At 42.2% G+C, this 19314-nt stretch overlaps 1 protein-coding gene across 4 annotated transcripts in view; it reads left to right on the forward strand.

Annotated features, from left to right (window-relative positions):
- NNT (nicotinamide nucleotide transhydrogenase) overlaps nucleotides 1-10900 on the forward strand; it is a 63836-nt gene extending 52936 nt beyond the window's left edge. For all 4 annotated transcript variants that reach the window (XM_026649078.1, XM_026649079.1, XM_026649080.1 and 1 more), the window contains exons 20-22: nucleotides 4459-4577; nucleotides 6485-6600; nucleotides 9006-10900. In XM_026649078.1, coding sequence (XP_026504863.1) covers nucleotides 4459-4577; nucleotides 6485-6600; nucleotides 9006-9155 — 385 coding nt within the window. In that variant the 3' untranslated portion in view covers nucleotides 9156-10900. The remainder of the gene's footprint in view (nucleotides 1-4458; nucleotides 4578-6484; nucleotides 6601-9005) is intronic.
- The last annotated feature ends 8414 nt before the right edge of the window (nucleotides 10901-19314 follow it).

Below are 19314 nucleotides of genomic sequence, written 5' to 3' on the forward strand. Positions count from 1 at the left end.
GTTGGATGGGGCAGGGGTCTCAGGGGGGCAGTTAGGAATGAGAGGACGGGTTGGATGGGGCAGTGGGGGGCAGTCAGGGGCGCGGGTCAGGGGACAGGGAGGGGTGCATGGGGCAGGGGTCCTGGGGGGGCCGTCAGGGGACAGGGAACGGGGGGGGGGGGTGGGGGGGGGGGGGGGCCGGGGGGGGGGGGGGTCGGGGGGCGAAAAGCAGGGAGGGTCGGATAGGGGACGGGGCCCAGGCCATGCTTGGCTGTTTGGGGAGGCACAGCCCCCCCTAAACAGCCCTCCATACAATTTCGGAAGCCCGATGTGGCCCTCAGTCCAAAAAGTTTTCCCGCTCCTGCTTTAGGCTGTTAATATTTTGTCCTATTTGTTTTGCTGTCCTGTATCTGATTCTAGGTATTGTCCTCTGTATCAGGATCCCAAATATTTACCAGCTAAATATAATGTGTTATTTTTCCTTCCTGGGCAGCTCTTGTATAAAACTGGCTTCCATTCCACTCTTGAACCAAAGTTTAACAATACAGTAACTCCTCATTTAACGTTGTCTCACTTAACGTTGTTTCAGTGTTACGTCCCTGCTCAAGTAGGGAACATGCTAGTTTAAAGTTGTGCAATGCTCCCTTATAACGTCGTTTGGCTGCCTGCTTGTAAGATTCTGTGGAAGAGCAGTGACTTTACAAGGGAGCATTGCACAAGTTCCGCTTCTCTGCCTCCTCCCCCTCCCTCCCAGCGCTTCCCCCCACTGCCAAACAGCGGTGCTTAGGACTTTCTGGGAGGGAGGGGCAGGAGCGGGGAAGCCCTGCGTCTCCGCTCCTCCTCCTACCTCCCAGAAAGTCCTGGCGTGCTCCGGAGAGGAGGTGGTGGGAAGAGGTGGGCCTGGAGTGGAGCGGGGACAGGAAGAGGCGGGCCTGGAGCATTCCCAGCAAAATCTGAGCCTGTTCCCTGGGGAAGCTGCTGCTGCAAAGATGCTTCCTAGTGTCCTTGCCTGCAGCGGGCTGTGCCTGTGTGGGGTAAGCCGGGGCAGTTCCCAACCACAGTACAGTACAGTACAGTACTGTACAGTATATTATGCCTTTTGTCTGCCCGCCAAAAATTTCCCTGGAACCTAACCCCCCGCATTTACATTAAATCTTATGGGACAATTGGATTTGTTTAACGTTGTTTCACTTAAAGTTGCATTTTTCAGGAACATAAGGTTGTAGTTAAGTGAGGAGTTACTGTACTTGCATCTTGTCACAGCATCTAATAGTGCTGAGTGGAGTGATCATTCAGTATGTCTGGTTTTGAACGTGGAGTTCAAATTAGCTGATGTTCAAGCTGCCTTAACCTTACTACTGGTAGTTGAACAGATTATTCTCATTCTAAATTTATATTTGTACAGCGTGAAAATTAGTATCCACTATACATCAGTGGTTCAAAAACTGTAGTTTGTGGACCACTGGTGGGGGTTGTGAACTGATTCCATTGTAATGATGAAATATGCACAATGGAAAGACAATTCTCTTGTCCTAGCAAGTTTCAATTGCTTAATCATCAGTCTTCAAGCAGAGCTCCTTTATATTTCTTTAAGAACTCCTTTATCACACCTCTGATTCTTTGGTTTGCTGTACAGGAACTGAAGTCACTTAATTATCTTTTGGCATTTCTTTGTGTAAATTCAGCCATGATCAAAATTGCTGACTCCAAAACTGGAGGGTATCAAACGTATAGGACAACATAACCCACCTACAGCGTGGCTTGGAGGAGAGACTAGAGAAGTAGGGGCTGCAGACAAGGAGGTGATTTGGGTCTGATAAATGTAAATACCTGCACCCGTTGAAGAAATCAAAATAGTGGGAGGAGTTGCAGCTAAGTGGTCATACCCATGAGATTAAAGCAAGTTAGCACCTATCTCCTGAATTCTGTCCTAGTACTACTCTCATGTGCTGATCACCGTTGCTTCTTTGGGGAACATGTTGGATTGTGACTAGTAATGTGGGAAGGAAATGACCATGAGAAAATCTGTTATACGATAATGGTCCTCAGTATGGAAATATTTGAGACTCTATGCTATATAGGGCTCAAACATAAGGGTGAAAAGCAGCCTTATAATTAAGACAGTTTTTCAGTTTTACAGAAACAAATCTCTCCATATTATCTTTGGATTCATAAGCAGGGGACTATAAAGTAGGAGTAGGGAGGTGCAATTAACCTGTGTGTGTAGCCTTAGTGATGCTGGGAGGAACTGTTCTGTGGAGGTGCCATCATTTAGATGAGATGAAAAAAACAACCATGTGCCTTCACCAAAAATTCTATGGCTAAAACTCCATCTACTGTTCACCCAGAATAGTGGATATTATCTCTGGTGTCCTGGTTAAATTCCAGTTTGGGAATAACCTTTTGGCTATCTAAACTTGCCCTGCGATGTCATTAGGATATATGGTAGAGACTTAATATTCTGGCCTGCATTATTTGTAGTTTTGCTGCACTGCTAGATGTAAGGTACTAGAAAACTTTATATACCTATAATTGTATCCTCTGGTGTCACCTGAATGTGTGTTGGAGGAAAGGGAAGAGATGAACTGTTAAGTAAGGCTTTGTTAGGTAGAAAAAATTGCAATGCTAACTTTGTACATTTTGTCAAAGTTTTGATATGGTAAAATATTGAGTGGAGAAGAAAAGGAGATCTCTCAAAATGTGCACTCTAAGAAAATAAAAAAAATTGAGTAAAAACTAAATCATCATTAAGGAGACCAGACTTCTGTTCCTACTGTAAAGACCTTAATTGCTTGCATTTTTCTTTTAATGACTGCCAGATGAAATGGTCATAATTCTGTTTGACAAAGTTCATTTGTAACAAAGTAGATCTAACCTGTCACCAATCTTATATTTTTATAGTATCATATTTTGCCTGAAAGTTACAGCATAATACATCAAGCAAAGTACAGATGACTTGTTTTACTCTTGTCTTCCTCTCACTGGAATAAAGTTGTTAATAATGTCAGAGTCTGGGGATTAGAGAGATACATGCCATGAGATGGAGTGGCCTCTTTCATTCTAAGGAGATTGTCATGTTCTTTGAAAAGATGCAAAGAGCTACATGCCAACTTCTTAAAAACAGATTTCTAATGCCCCGTTTGAGTTCATTACATGAAGTAAAGAAAGTAGAGCACACAGCCTTTTTCCCCCCCTCGCCCCAGTTTAATCTTCCCATTTCATGAGAGTAATTTTATGGCAATTACTCTTGTTACCATGATAAATTCAATGGTTCCCATCTTTCAGAAATTAAAATAATTTTATCCAGAAGCAGCTGAAGTCCTAGATAATTGGGACAAACTTTAATTTAAGGAAACTCCTGTTTGAGTCTGAATTCTTGAAAGGATACATTTTATTTGTAATCAACAGAGTAAAGTATTCTCTCTCTAACTTAGCCTTGAAGATTCTTCTGGAGAAAGTTGGGAGATACCTTTTGGTTGTGGAACACCCCACATCGTCTTCCATTTTTCATAGGAGAGTTGTTGATTCTGGTCACACCCCTTACAATATGTGGCACTTGCAATTCTTGATAACATCTGTTGTGGGAGCCAAAGACAAATATGCTGTTCATATGTTTTTAATTCTTCTAGTATTGTTTGGGAGGTTGACACAAATGTTTGGCATATATGTCTCACTTTGGCTGGTGACAGAAGGATTTGTCAGCCAAAAGGGAGCAGGAAAAAGGCAATTATTTTTAAAACTATTTAAAAACCCCACCCTATTGAAGTAGAATATTACCTTGTGGAAACTTTACTTCACTGTTGCTATGGTGTTCACCAGCCATGCATTTCCTGACAGCCCCATTCACTTATCTGGAAAGCCTCTGCCACTAGTTCCTCCACTGCTGTAATTGGGAGTGCCTCTGTCATTCTCATTGCTGCAGGATCTCCAGAGGCAGCTTCCTTGTGGATCAGCATACTAAAAGGGCTAGTTCCATTAAATAAAAGTTAAAATCTACTCAATTTCCAATAAAATCAGTGAGAATTGGAAACCTTTTCTCTTGTCCTGGATGCGTCAATGGTGCTTTAACCTTATAAATGGCCATCTTGTCTCAGGGAAGGGGCAAATTTAGGGGCTTTTCTTGCTTGTGGTTTCCAACACACGAATTTGGTTTTGGCACAACTTTATTCTGAAGGATTTAATCTGTGGTCCTTGAGGCTGAAGGGTTGAGATTTAAAATCTTAATCTAGTGGTTTTATGTGATTTCAGATATCTTCTATAGCTCCTTCCCTCCCACTCTGTCTCCCCAAACTCCCAGGAAATGCTGGAAAATACATGTGATTTGTCTTTGGAGATTTAATTTTTTTTTGAGTAATTCTGTAGGTATTAGCACATTTAGGAACTAGCGTTCTATCCCACACTTGGCTACATCCTTAAAGTATTAAATGAAACAGGCTATAACTGCTAATGGTTAGTTCCTTTTTTTTTTTTTTTGGCTAGGTTTGGTATTCACCCTGTGGCTGGTCGGATGCCTGGTCAGCTGAATGTGCTACTAGCAGAAGCAGGTGTGCCATATGATATTGTGCTGGAAATGGATGAGATCAATGAAGACTTCCCAGGTTAGAGAGATTGATAACTTTAAAACTACATTATTTGCTAGTATATTAAACTTGCAGTGGTTATTTTTTGTTTATTTTTCAAATGAAAATAGAGCCAGATATAATACACTATGTGTGTCGTTTGTCTGCGCACGTGTCTATAACAAAAGGCAACAATACGCATTGTTTCCACATCTGCTAAATGCTTTCTATTACAAGACTTTCTTATTATATGCTTTATAAATTTACCAAATTTTAACCATTCAGGCTGAATCTTTTGGAACGTTTTGACAAAAACAGTTCAGCTGTTTTGTGAACATTGTTAGAGAAAAATGTTTTGCCAAGAATTAAAACGTACTTGCATATGCTTCATTAACAAATTTTAATGCCTTTATGCTCTGGAGCAGGGATTTGAAATGTGGCAGATGGGTTACCTTGGAGTCAGAAAGGTGCCTCTTACTGTCCTCATTGAACGTTCACCCAAATTTGGCCAAGGTATAAGCCTCTGAAAATTGCCATGCCACATGTTCAGTAGAGGTTTGCTAGAGGTTGGCAACTACATTCTGCAAAGTTCCATCTGCACTGAGCATGCTCCAACTCAAGGCTGCAGGGGTTGAGCAGGACTTTCCCTTGGCCATGGCACCAAGTACTAGAACTGAGGGCAGTGTCTCTCTTCCCCCTCACCCCTTTCTGTATTCTCACTGCTTCCCCTGCTGATGCTGAGGGAACATGGAGGAGAAGGAAGAAGCAGGCTGGCTCAAAAGTAGAGGATTGAGGAGCAGAGAGGAGATGTAGACAGGCTAAGAATAGGGAGGAACAGGAACAAGAATAGAGGGGAACAGAAGCAGACTGGGAAGGGTAGAAGTACAGGATGTGGGGGAACAGAAATAGTGTGGGAAACATAAGAGCAGAGAGAAACAGGCTGAAAGGGATATGCTAAGGCAGGGGTAGGCAACCTATGGCACGGGTGCCAAAGGCGGCACGCGAGCTGATTTTCAGCGGCCTGGGTCCTGGCCACTGGTCCGGGGGACTCTGCATTTTAATTTAATTTTAAATGAAGCTTCTTAAACATTTTAAAAACCTTATTTACTTTACATACAACAATAGTTTAGTTATATATTAGAGACTTATAGAAAGAGACCTTCTAAAAACATTAAAATGTATTACTGGCACGCGAAACCTTAAATCAGAGTGAATAAATGAAGACTCGGCACACCACCTCTGAAAGGTTGCTGACCCCTGTGCTAAGAGATAGGGACAGACGGAGACAGGCTGGGAATGGGCAAAAAGATCTCTAACCACTAGAGAACACTCTTCTCCAGAACCTAAAATTCAGCACAGGATTTCTGATCTATACATTACTCTGCTGTGAAGGCCTAATAGCTGTGAAACCAGTGGCATGTGTTGTCTCATCTCCCGGTAGTGGCTGGTCAACAGGAGATAATGGTACTAGATACTCCATTAGTTTAAGTGGCTGGGTATCTAAAAGCTTCGATGCTACTATTGATCCGTTGGATAATATGGCTCCACATACTAGAATTTCTGTTTTTCAGTTTGTTTGTGAAACTTTGTGGATGTAAAAGGATTTAACTTAGGGAGGCATCATGGACTAATGGATAGGGTACTGGATCCGGTAGTCAGGATACTTGGGTTTTATTCCTGGCTCTGCCACTGACCAGTTGAATGAGAAACTTCACCTCTGTATACCAGTGTCCATGCTCGCTTTTTGTCTGTCTTCCGCATTCAAGTTGTAAGCTGTTCAGGACAGGAACTCTCCTGATGAGTTTGGGGCTCCATTGTGTGAGGCACTGTACACTCTCTGCTGGCACTGTAGGTTCTATCATAATGCAAATCAATATCCGTAGTAACTTCTGTATTGTTCCTGATTTTTCAAGTTATGTTTTTTCCTTTTTATTTTTTTAATGCAGAAACTGACCTGGTCCTTGTAATTGGTGCTAATGATACAGTTAATTCAGCAGCTCAAGAAGATCCTAACTCTATCATTGCTGGAATGCCAGTTCTAGAAGTTTGGAAGTCAAAACAGGTAAGGCGAACAAATAAAACATAGTAGCAATCTCATTTAGCCACCTTTTCTTAAAACGGTTTTGTTTGGAGATGCTAATAGGATTATCCTACTTTTTCTATTTGCGTACAAAGTTTTCCCATCGTGTACTGCGCTGTGCACAACAGAATATTCTGTACTTCAGAAGTGCACTTCAGAGCATCAGTAATGTTGCAATAGAAGCATATTGCTGTGCTCTGATCCAGTGAAGCTAATGGTGGCTACAACTCACGAGGCTAAAGAGTAGAATTCTGTTGGCAAGTATATTTGGCACTGTTGGCCTGGGGAAGGGTGGAGTGGACAGACAGCCATGTAGTTTCGTTATTAGCTATCATTCCTCAGATAGTGAAACTAATAAAGCAGCCAAAGGAGTTAGTCTGATTTGAAAAAAGATCTAGCATGTAGAAAATTCTTAGAGATACTGTTTGGGTGAGGTGTGGATAAGAAGCAGAGTTACATCTATCTGTGCAGCAGTACAAATGTTATCAATTATTCTTCATCACTACTGTGAATTCTCAGTATTCAGATTTGCCATCCTGAAACACTCAAGTGCTTAGAGTGATGGGGTTATTATTAGTGTTCTCTCAATAGCCCATTATCATGATTGGAGGAATACATATAAGCAAGCAGAATGCCTTGTTATGGCCTCATTTCACATTATGCTCCAGTAACTTCCCTACCTCCAAGTCTGCTGATTAATTTCCTTAATTGGCTCTAGCAGTAATTATCCCAAGCCTATTTGTTCTAAAAGACCCATGTCAGAACTGACAACCCGTTATTTCACAATATTATCTTGGAAAATAGTTACCAAGAATGTGATCTTATCAAATATTGGTGCTGGACTTTCACTCAAATATTTCTGTTGTTGTTGTTGTTGTTGTTACTGAGAGGCTGGGCTCTAAAAGAGAGCAGTTGCTTTGTTTGTATAATATTCTTGAGTCCCAAAGTCTTGCTTTGGTTCCTTTGTGACAGACAAGGTGTAAAAATAATGTAGAGCTGTCCTACATCAGATGAAAAGATTGTGGCGAACAAGAGACTTCACTAGAGGTGTGGAAAAACCTGTGCTCCTGAAGCTGGCATAGTCTTACATTTTTCAACTTCTAGAGGATGAAAATCAGTTAAACTGTAGTGACTAAGAAGGCACCATTTTGCCAAGCTATGCCTGCTTCTTGGAGCTCCACAGCCTGAAATGGTTAACTGTGGATTGGAACTAAGTACCTTTTGAGAGCATGGAAGACTCTTGAGAATTGAATCACCTCAATATTACAGCCAACAATGGACTTTAGGTAACTCACCTTTAAAAGATGATCATTCACTTTATCCATTTCCCAGTCATTGCAATCAAACATTAGGGAGTGATGTCAGGGGATTCTTTAATCATGCTTTAAGGGCCTTTCTGACATCTTTCTGTAGTCAGCTTTTTCTGCCTGGTTAATTAAATGTGTTCTCCCCTGCACAGTAAACCTTAAATGTGGTGGTCAAGAGTAGAGTTTCCATAGGTAACTTGTGTGTGCAATAAGACTTTTAACTGAATCATTATTGCCCAATCTCGCGTGCTGTGGATCTGAGATGCTACATGCACTTGGAATTAAGGTGTCACGTCCTGCATTTCGTTACATCCATTTTCATTGTATTTTTAGCTTCTCTAGTATTTTGTACAGCATCCAGTGTACCCTTGTTGTATAATAATTCTTCACACTCCTAGTCGTCCTCAGGGTAAGTCTAGACTGCAGCTTGGAGCGAGACTCCCAGCCTGGGTAGACTGACTCATGCTAGCTTGGCTTGAGCTAACATCCTAAAACTAGCAGTGTGGACCCGGCAGAGGCTTGGGCTAGCTAGCCACACTCAGACCCACAGCTGCCACCCAAGTCACAACATCCATTCTGCTATTCTTAGCATGCTAGCTCGAGCCAAGCTAGGATAAGTCTGTCTATCCAGGCTGGGAGGCGCTCTCTCCCGGCTGTAGTGTAGTCATACCCTCAGTGGCTGGAGAGCATTGGGTTAGGGCTTGTGTGTGCCAGTACAGTCCCTAGTCAGCCATTGGTCTTGCTTTTGATTAAAGCAAGCCATTCCTTCCCTGGGATCTAGGAACACACCTTACCTATGCCGGGGGTGAGGTGGAGACTGAGAATCAAACCTATGTTTCCTGCACAGGAATGTGGAACATTACTTGGAGACCACCTATCTACCCTGTTCATGTGGCACAGTGACATTGGCCTGCAAGTAGTACATTGAATATATATATTGGCACCCATAAAGTGATCTATTACAGGGCATAATATCAAATCCCTTATTTTATTTTGTGTATTGAGATTATATTCAAATCTCCTGCACTAAGGGAGAAGATTGATATGTGCTATGTCAAATATAAACTCTTCCTTTTGCAGATCATTGTTATGAAGAGATCTTTGGGTGTCGGTTATGCAGCTGTGGACAATCCAATCTTTTACAAACCCAACACCGCTATGCTTTTAGGAGATGCCAAGAAGACCTGTGATGCCCTGCAGGCCAAAGTCAGAGAATCCTACCAGATGTAAATACTGATAATCACCTATCAAAGTTAATATTTGGCCAGTATGAAAAACAAAAACCGTTATTTTGTACATCAGAATGTAAGGCAAAGTTATGAGAAAAAAACAAGTACACAAATTGGCTTATATAATTTTGACATCTGAAAAAAAAAATCAATACTTTGCTAAGGGTCTAGAAAAACCTGAATTGTGTTTCTGTTGTGGGTTTTATGGATGCTATGAATCAGGAACACTTCAGCAGAATGAGTCCATCTTTAGATGAATCCAGTGGGGCTGAATTTTTTTCCTCTCCCCTAGCAGACAGGTAATATAAATTGAAATGTAGGATTTCATGGACCTGTTTCATTAACTTCCAAGTATGACATGATGTAAACATATGCACCTAAAGTGCTGAAATATTTTTCAGCAAATGCAACTAATTCAAATCTTTATCCCCCTCTGCAGTTGTTGCCATTTTAACTGTTCTGAGAAAACAATGTCCCCAATCCCGCAATCGATTGTGTTTGGGCACCAGCGGTTGCCTACACTAACCTGATTGTAAAATCTTTGGCCACTGCAGGCCATTTCAATTTCGGTTCACTTTTGACTTTTAATTATATTTTGCTACTTTCATTTTGATGCATTCTTAATCAACATTTTTGTAATGCTGGAAGAAGGCACTTTCTTAATCAACATATTTAAGATGCTAGAGAAAATGCAAATCAAGAGTTTCTTTATCACAATTTTTTTAAATGAATCAACTATCATTTGGGGACCGTAAAAGCATGCAATCTTACAATCAATGTTTTGAATATTTGACTTTCCCTTAATCTAATTAAGAGCACTATTTAAATTTTCATAAGTACAGCTAAGCAGTAAATCAGTTTTGGCATATAGTGTTATTTTATTTTTATTATGTTAAGAGTACTTGAATGGAACTCAAATATTTGCCTAATAAATGCATTTATCATGTTTGCACAATGATGTAGCAGCTGTCCTCGGTGACAAAAGCTAAATACAAATAGCTATACTTGTGTTAGAAAGCATTAACATCTGGGAAAAACAAACTACTCTGAAGCAAGTTTAAAATTAATCCATCCTGACTGTTTATAAAACTGCTTTTTTTAAATCACATCATGTCTTGGGACCTTGCATAACTCAATAGCATTTGAGAAATATTACCACTTAGCTACCTCTGTTTTTATGTAAGGATAACTTAAAATCCATTTTTTGAACAGGTAGTATATCAAGAAATGTAATAATGTATGAAAGAAACAGCCTTTTTAGAAATCTGTCTGTTCTATAGCTCAAAAATAAAATTAGCATATAAGCATTAATATGTTGTTACACAGCATAGGAATACTTGAGGCGTTAAATTCTAACTTAACACATTGGGGCAGCTATGTTTGAATGCAGTATGTATGGCCTCTTAATATAATTGTATTGATAGCTATATTTCTGTTGGGTCTGTGTGCAAAAAAAAAAAACCCAACAACCCTTGAGAGGGGAGAAAAGGGACTTAAATAGAGGGCAATTTTGTAATCATGGAATATTAATTTTTTTCCTTGACCAAGTCTGATTTAAGTAGTATTGGCTGCAGTGTCCAACTTATTTCTGCTTGCATGTAGCTAACTAAAAGTTAATCTTTTCTTAAAATGCCTTTTCCTTTGTATTTGAAATGAAAAATGCAATTTGTTATGGATCAGAGGTGCCAGTGTTAACTTTAGAACTGTGTTTTATCATGAAACATCAGAGAATTATTAAAAAAGCTTAAAAAATGTGGTTTTCGTTCATAATCATTGGTCATCTCCTCTCCAGTATAGTGTGGCCTAATAAGGTAACTAGCCTGACGCTCCATTTTGGGAGTTACAGCATCAAAATTACACTGAAGGCAGGCCAGGTTGGTTTTATGCCCTTTGTAGCAAAATCTCTTTGGATGCTTCTATTTTTCACAGATAGTTACCAGTCCTGAGCTGACATATGTTTGCTTACTTAATTACACAATCTAACTTTAGCCAATCTTGCAGACAGGTCTCCCAGGATAAAAAGGAAGCTGTTCTCTTCAAGTTTGGATCTGGTCAGAACTTAGCTGTTTCTTGGAGGTATCCTATCCAGGAGCAACAGTCAGAGGTCTTGATTCAATAGGTAGCTTTCTCTTCCTCTTGATTGATTTCTCTAACTTGGAGCCAGGACCCTTTGTGGTGCCAAAATTTGGTTAAATTGTAAGAGTCCCTGCACCTGGGTAGTGAATAAAATGTCCATGATTTATTTTTTTAAACTATGTTAATACCATATCCCAGGCCACATTCCAAGTTCAGAAACTAAATTCTGCCTTCCTACATTTCTCCTGCACTTTCTACTATCTAGTATCACATTCACTTTCTGCCCAAAACTGTGTGTCGTTTTGCACACTACTGTTACTGTCTGTTTTGACTTTAGATGTGGCTTGCATTTCTGTGAGGGGTGAAGTGATCCCAGTATATAACTCGTATGAATACATTGGTAAAGTACTCTGCAATCCTCTGGAATGAAAGCACTTTGCAACACAATAGCTTGCATTTTATATTCAACCTTACATAGTGACGGCATAGTGTAAATTTTATTAACATGGCTCTTAAAAAGGAGTACTTAATGAAATGTTAGCCTGTGACTCCAGGGATCAAACTTGGGTTTTGCTCTGATATTTTTAAAATGAGATGATAATGCAACGAATAACTCCTGTCCTGCTGTATCAACTCTTAGTTTTTTTTCACCTGGAAAGTATAGTGGGACTCCAATTCCTTCAGAGATGGAAAGTGATGGAAACTCAAAGCATCAGAAGAGGCACCGTAGGCTGCAATTCACTTGCAATCTTGCAGATTTACTTTGTAATGACTTAATCATAAACTTTATGCTCCTCTGCCGTGTGTATACTTTGAGCAAACTTTCCAATCCCACAGGAGAACTTATTGCATTCAGTAAGTTTGAGTATTGGGAAAGTTGGGCCGTCCTGTTTGTATATCTAGGCAGAGTAGTTCAAATATTCAATTTATGGGACTTGCCAGTTTACTGGGTATTGTTCCAGCAACTGTTTGGTGTAGGATGGTGAAAAAATTCCTCTGCTAAAATGGCAGTGACTTGCATAATCCAGCTGCTCTGTAGTCACTCGGAGGAAATAAATATTACATTAATTAGGTTACAGAGTATTCTCATGTGATGCTTAGTGTTGTATAAAAGAAACAGAACACACTGTTGTAGCTGGTTTAAAACTTTCAAAGATGCAAGTTCCTAAAAATGTCTAGTTAGATATTTTGCTGCAGCACCTATCCTAAAATCTTGTTTTGAAAAACTCTCTGCTTGGAATTAAATTATTTTAAAATGGAAGAATGGCTGCTCCCAGGACACTGATCACAGTGGCCTTTTGGATGTGGGACCTTTATCTCCATAAGCATGGATCTGAAACATTCGGATAACAAGAAGCCAGTGAAGAAAAAGATTAAAATAAAACTTTAAACCATTTGTTCTATTAATCTGTCTTTACCTCCCTCTGAACTTTGGAACCTCCAGTCCAGTTTTGCACACAACAATGATTTAGGACACTGGCATTTTTGGGTCCATCTTATTACCTAATTTAAAGAAACTGTTCTATAAAATCCAAGAGGCTATCCCCTTTCTAATTTTTAAATCCACCCTTCTTGAAATTTTCAAATGGTCCTTTTTATATAGGTTGTATTTTAATCCTTGCAAGGCAGCTGTAGAAACAGCAAAGGAAGCAGACTCACTAATAAACCATATTTAACTGCTGTGCTCATATCAATATTCTTAGTATGCGAACAAGGAGAAAATTAGAACCATGTTGGCTTTTGCTGTATGATTATGTGATGTGTCATATAATAAAGCCAATGTTTTTTCATGAAGAGAATAAGTTGTTTACAAACAAGGTTATTAAAGTAATCATTAAAGAAAAATGAATGACAGTGTCTCAGAGATAGCTTTGTCCCTTATACATCTCAGTTTTGTTTATGAAGAACAGAGGTGTTACGTGTAGGACAAAATTCTGCTCTTTGCAGCATATGTGCTTTTATTGAATACTCTGATGTGTGAATCTGCTAGCACTGCGGATATTTTGCGTTCAGGCTTTAGATCTGGGCTCATAAAGGCCCTACAAGGTCTCTCTGCTTCTTGACCCTCTTGTCCATCTCCCCAGTTCTGTGCTGACTAGACCCTGAGAGCTGGTTCTTGTCCAACGCCATCTCTCTTATGGGAAGAAAGCCACAGAAGAACAAAAGGGCTGACAGGGCTTTACACTCAATAAGAGATGTGTACAAAGAAGATTGTGGTTGTTCTCTAGTACAGTATAAAATTGTTATTCTGTTAAATAGTCTAACCGATAATTAAAAAAATTCCCAGGGACATAGAAACTAACAACTAGCACACATTTTGAAAAGCCCTAGCAGATGTTAGTTGTCCCATGCAATAATAGCAATTTCCCGTTTTCTTTATTAAAATATTACAGATGTGGATAGGAAGAACTGTTTGAGAAATGTTAAATCAGAAAATCACAGTTTTATCTTTATTATAGCTTCTGAGACAACGTAAATGTTTGGTTTTTTTCCTTTCAGGAGGGATTTACTAACATGCAGACAACACAGGAAGATGAATTTTGCCTTTGAGTTATAGGCACACCGAGTCTTTATTTTGACATCACCATTCTCCTTTTGAAGTGTCAGTTTAGAACTGGTTTAGTGCTACATGCAACTTTAAAAGCTATAGTTAATGTATTTACATTATATGTAAGTGCTAAGTATTGCTAAAATCACCCTTGAATTGCACAGCATGGCCCACAGTGGTCATCAGCAGGAATCTCTCTCCACCCCCTGCTCCCATTTCTTGGCCTTGGGATTTTTTGAGGTTTCCAGGGCCATCTCACCCTAGTGGACAGGTAGTATGACATGCTGGCAACAGTGATTAGGTCCTTGGTTGAGATTCAGGTAGTCTCCCTGGCTCAGAGGGGATTCCTAGAAGTACAGGAAGAGCTGTAGGCCACAACTACAAGGCAGACTTGTGCCTTTTGTGGTTAGTGCAAGCAAGAGAGGCAGCATTGTGACCATTACGGGCACAGATTTAACACCACTTTAGGGGAGGACAAGGTGCCAGCTTCCCTCAATAAGCACACTCTGTCTCTGGATAGAGACAGCTTTACCACACACCAGTTATGCCGTGTCTCTAGCATTTCCTAATCCTGAGAAATTGCTGGTTTTGTAGTCCTTTGAGTTCCTAGACATCTTTCAATCTGGTTTTTGGCCTGACTGTGGTATTGACACTTCACTGATTCATTGGTCAATGAATTCCTTGCCAGTAAACAAAGGTCAAGCATCCATATCTGTTTTTAGATCTGTGAACAACCATCCATGAGGTTGACCATGAAGCTTGCCTGCAGACCGTTGGAGTGGATGGAGATCTGTTTCCCTAGAGGATGCTATTGCACAGTTGCCCAGCTGCCTGTTGAACCCATCCCGTTCAGTGTGTATTGGAGACTAGGGTTACCATCCGTCTGTATTTCCCTGGACATGTCCGGCTTTTGCGTCTCTAAATAGCCGTCCTGGAGGAATTGGTAACAAAGTTAAAAGGTCCGGGATTTTTCCCCTCCCCTCCCTCCCTCCCTTCCATGCAGAGTGCGGCTGCTGATTGGGTGGCTGGACCTGATTGAGCCGCTCCCATTGGCCTCCAGCAGCCAGAGCCCCTCCCCTGCTCCCCCCCTGCTGCCTGCAGCGTGTTTTGCCTACACGTGGACATGGGCATGGTGAGGGGAGTCCCAGGGGGCAGTCAGGGAGCAGGGGGAGGGTTGGGTGGGTCCCCGGCCTCCACCTGCCACCCCCCCCGTGGGTCCCGCCCCCCTGCCTGCCTCTCCCTTGCCTGCTTGTACTGCCAGAGCCAGCAGCAACTGCTGTCTGCTGCCCCCAGGTCCTAGTGCCCCCCATCCACTAATGGCAAGACAGGCTGCCCTTACCATGCCCTTCCACCCTAGCCCCGGGTGCTCCAAAAGCCTCAGCCCCAGCCCTCATCCCCCTGCACCCTAATCCTCTGCCCCAGCCCTGAGCCCCCTCCAGCATCATGAACCCCTCATCCCCAGTCCCAGCCCTCATCCCCCCACACCCTAATCCTCTGCCCCAGCCCCAACCCTCAGCCCCCCGCACCCTAATCCTCTGCCCCAGCCCTGAGCCCCCTCCTGCATCATGAACCCCTCAGCCCCACAGCCCTCACCCTTGCACCCCCTCCTATCTCCAAACTCCCTCCCAAACCCCCTCCTGCCCTCAAACTCCCTCCCAAAGCCTGCACCCCCTCCCTTTGCACGCCTCCCACCCCCAAACTCCATCCCAGAGTCTGCACCCCTCATCCCCTCCTGCACACCCACCCCCTGCCCCAGCCCGGAGCCTGCACCCAAACTCTATCCCAGAGCCTGCACCCTGCACCCCTCCTGCACCCTAATCCCCAGCCCAGGACCTGCACCCCAGACCTCCTCCCCTCACCCAACCCCCCTCCCAGAGCCTTAGGCAGGTGGGGGGGGGGTTCTGGGCACCACCAAAATTTCTACAACCCTGCCACCCATGCGAGTGGATAAGGGTTGGGGCAGTCAGGGGACAGATAGGGTCCTAGGGGGGCAGTTAGGGTGGGGGGTTCTCAGCAGGGGGCAGTCAGGGGACAAGAAGCTGGGGGGGGTTGGGGGTTCTGAGGGGGGCAGTCGGGGTGGGAAGTGGGAGGGAGTGGATGGGGGTGGGGGCAGGGCTCCCCCCCCAGTGTCCTCTTTTTTGATTGTGGAAATATGGTAACCCTATTGGAGACCACTGTGGAAAATCACATTGCAGCCCAATCTCACTACCTGTACCATCTGAGACTGAGGGAAGAGAGACAGCCGTGTGTCTGGGTTCCTAGTGCTTGGCCACAGAGGCATAGATGAGAGTGGGCGTTTGAACCCCAAAACAGACAAAATGACAATATTGTTGGTACATATAGAGGAAGCACTTAGAGTGTCGTGGGGTAGTATCTGTCCCCTCTGAGTGTGTATCCCATGGGTAGCTCAGAAGAGCGGATGGATTTAGTCTCTTGCAGACTGGTGGCCTGTGTTCTTGTTGAGCACTCTGCTCTAGAATTAGCTTCCACAGTCAGTCTAGATGAGACAATCTGTTGCCTTTCATGACATGTTGTGTCACTGTATCACCACAGTACATAAGCCAGTTTGAGGTGATACTATAAACTTTTCTGTTTACTTTCAGGTCTTTGGCTGAAGAGTGAGCATGGGCTGAATGGAGATCATGAGCAAGGGAGCTCTGGCTTCTTGGTGTGCTGGGTTGAAGTAGCATTTTATAATGGCCACATCTTTGTAATTAAAAAGTAAATGGTCATCTTGATAAGGAGTCTGCTTTCCACATTGGGTGAAGGGGTGTTTGGTTTCAGAAAGGTTTTTCCCATGGCAATGCGTTCAACAAATTCATTGTTAAGCTGCAAAAGACAGCATTTAAGACACAGGGCTAGATTCACAAAGGGGACTTAGGCATTGGAATGCCTAACTTTTAAGTGATCTCCTGCCTTGTTAAATTCACAACCCTGAATTAGGCTTCCCATACAATGCACAGGGAGAGTTAGGAGTCTAAAAAAGGGATTCACAGAAGCCAGCAAGCTGAGCGGGGAGCTGCCTAGGCTAGCCAGTAGGAAATACGAGGGAGAAGAGTGGCACTTGGGCTACACCTCTCATCATGAGCACCTGTCTCCACTCAGGATTCACATCCAGGAATTCTCTCCTGAGTTAGGTGTGTAAGCCAGGTCAGTCCTTTCTCAAGAAAAACTGAAAGATGGTGTTACCACTCCCTCTATATTCTATATCTCAATGGTTGGAGCCCTCAGGATGTGGGAAACTCGGGTTGACATTGCTGCTGGGCCTGATTAGAAGCAGAGACTTGAACTCAGATCTCCTGCCTCCCAAGTGCATGCTCTACCCACCGGGCTATAGCGTATTATGGGGTGAGGTGCTGTCTCTCTTCTGTTTGAAACTATTCCCCTTTGTATAAATTCTTAAACAAACATTGGAGCAGGGACTGGAACTGGGCTCTCCTAGGTGAGTGTGCTAAACACTAGGCTAGTCTCTCACTCACAATGGCCCATTGAAGCATTTATACAAAGTGGAACAGCTTCCACAGAAGAGCTCGAGAGAGCCCTACCTCAGCATAATCATAGCCCAGTGGTAAGGACATTGACTTGGGATGTGGGAGACAGGAGTCAAGTCCCTGCTCTGAATCAGGCAGAGGAAGGATTTGAATTTGGATCTCCCACATCTTGGATGAGGGTGCTAACTATTGGGCATGAGCGGGGACATGGGTACCATGACAACAATGTGCAAGATCTGGTAAGTGTGCTCTTAAGAAGCCTCTGAGTGTGCCTACTGCACTGGGCCTTGCAGTGAGACAGTTGGGAGAATGCCTGGTTTGTGAATCTTGCTGGGGCTTAGGCACGAGGTTGGCACCAAGCTGGTCAGTGGTGTCAGGTGGTCTAAATGTTGGACTTAACTGCCACTTTAGGTGTTTAAGTCTCCCATGTGCATCTGGCCTTTGTTGTTTTTCGGGCCTACGGTTTTCTAGTCTTCTTACTTGTTTGGGTCACAGCCAAAACTTATGTAATACTTGGGGAGCAATTTGGGTTTTGAAGTTAAACAACTCCGGAGCATTATGCTGTTTGCAATGAATATTTGCCAGTGTTTTAAAGTTAATTATTTTTCATTTCCAGACAGAAGTCATCCGATCCTTCTTTGGTCCATTTATTTTCAGGGTTTTCTTCCCATGCAATGTGTATTTTTAAGAAAAACTTTAGTATTTGGTTTGGAAAAAATTGATACAGTTTACTTGGTGGGTGAAAATGGCTTTCAAAGTTTCCTTAATCATCTATACTTTGCTTTGGAAAAAGTGGACATAGACGATGGAATTGATATGATAATGGAGCCAGGGAAACATTAATTTTTTCACTATAACATTTTATGGACATTAAATTGTGAAGAAAACTAAATTAGTATAGTACAGGGGAGACTTTCAAAGGCACAAATCAGAGTCAACTTTCATTAGGAATTGGACACTGAAGTGCACCTTTTTGTCTTTGAAAATCTTTCACTCTGTACCTTAATATTGCATAAGCATTAAGATGATAAAGATACTAGGTCCAATCTGTATTCTATATGTTCATAATTTACATTGTTACTAATGGGAATTGTGTGTGTGTTTTGATGGAAGAACAGAACCTTTAAATATACCTTGCAAGCTGCCGAAGCTGAAATGAGGAACTCAGGATGCAAAGTGGAGCAAAGTAAGAAAAGGCAGGATTCTCTGTGAGAATTAATAGACTTTAAACATTTTATTTTGATTTTAATTATAGATCACAGGTTTCAAGTTCAGTCTTCCCCTTTCTTGATAGTGTTATTGTGGGTGACAGATACATTTGGGCTAAAATAAGGGACAGGTGAAATATATATCTGGAGAATGTTTTCACCGAAAGGCATAACTCAGGATAATGTGACACAGGAAGGTTTTATTGAGGTAGAGCATTTTGAAGAGGAGACTCCCAGCTTGGTTCTTGGCTGCCCTGAAGGAACTGCCTATGCTCACAGAGGGGAGAGGCTCTAAAAGACTGTCACCCCAAATGGTATACACACTTAGACTCTCACAATAGAGGGTGCATGATGTGAGTTATCACAAGATAACTGCCCACCTTGGCAATATTAATGCTTTGCCTTCAGTCATCAGAAAGCATAGTAACAAATGCCACCAAGGCCCAAACGATTATGTATAGCTTGCGTAAGATGCAGTTACAAACACTTTTTCTTTTTATGCCATTTCCTCTTTGCATCTGCACATTTTGCAGTTAATCTCTTAGGTACCATCCTTTGAAAACTTGGTCCAAAATGTCCTCCTGCAATTATAGTATATCTTTGTTTTAGTCATAAAGTGTACATCAAATAATTTTGGTTATAAAAATAACATTTAATGGGAGGATACACTATCTGCAGAATGTGAAATGGATGGTTACAGCATAGTTCTTTTGTAAAGGATCTTTCCTCCTCAGGAAAGATTGTCCTGCTCTCCCCAGGTACTGAGGGCTTTCAGTAATATGTCAGTCAAGCCCATCACGGGTTTTATCTTTTTGTATTGAGAAACCTTACTCAATG

This window comes from Terrapene carolina, unplaced genomic scaffold, assembly GCF_002925995.2.
Source record: "Terrapene carolina triunguis isolate 2854851 unplaced genomic scaffold, T_m_triunguis-2.0 Scaffold69, whole genome shotgun sequence".
Taxonomy (NCBI): Eukaryota; Metazoa; Chordata; order Testudines; family Emydidae; genus Terrapene; species Terrapene triunguis.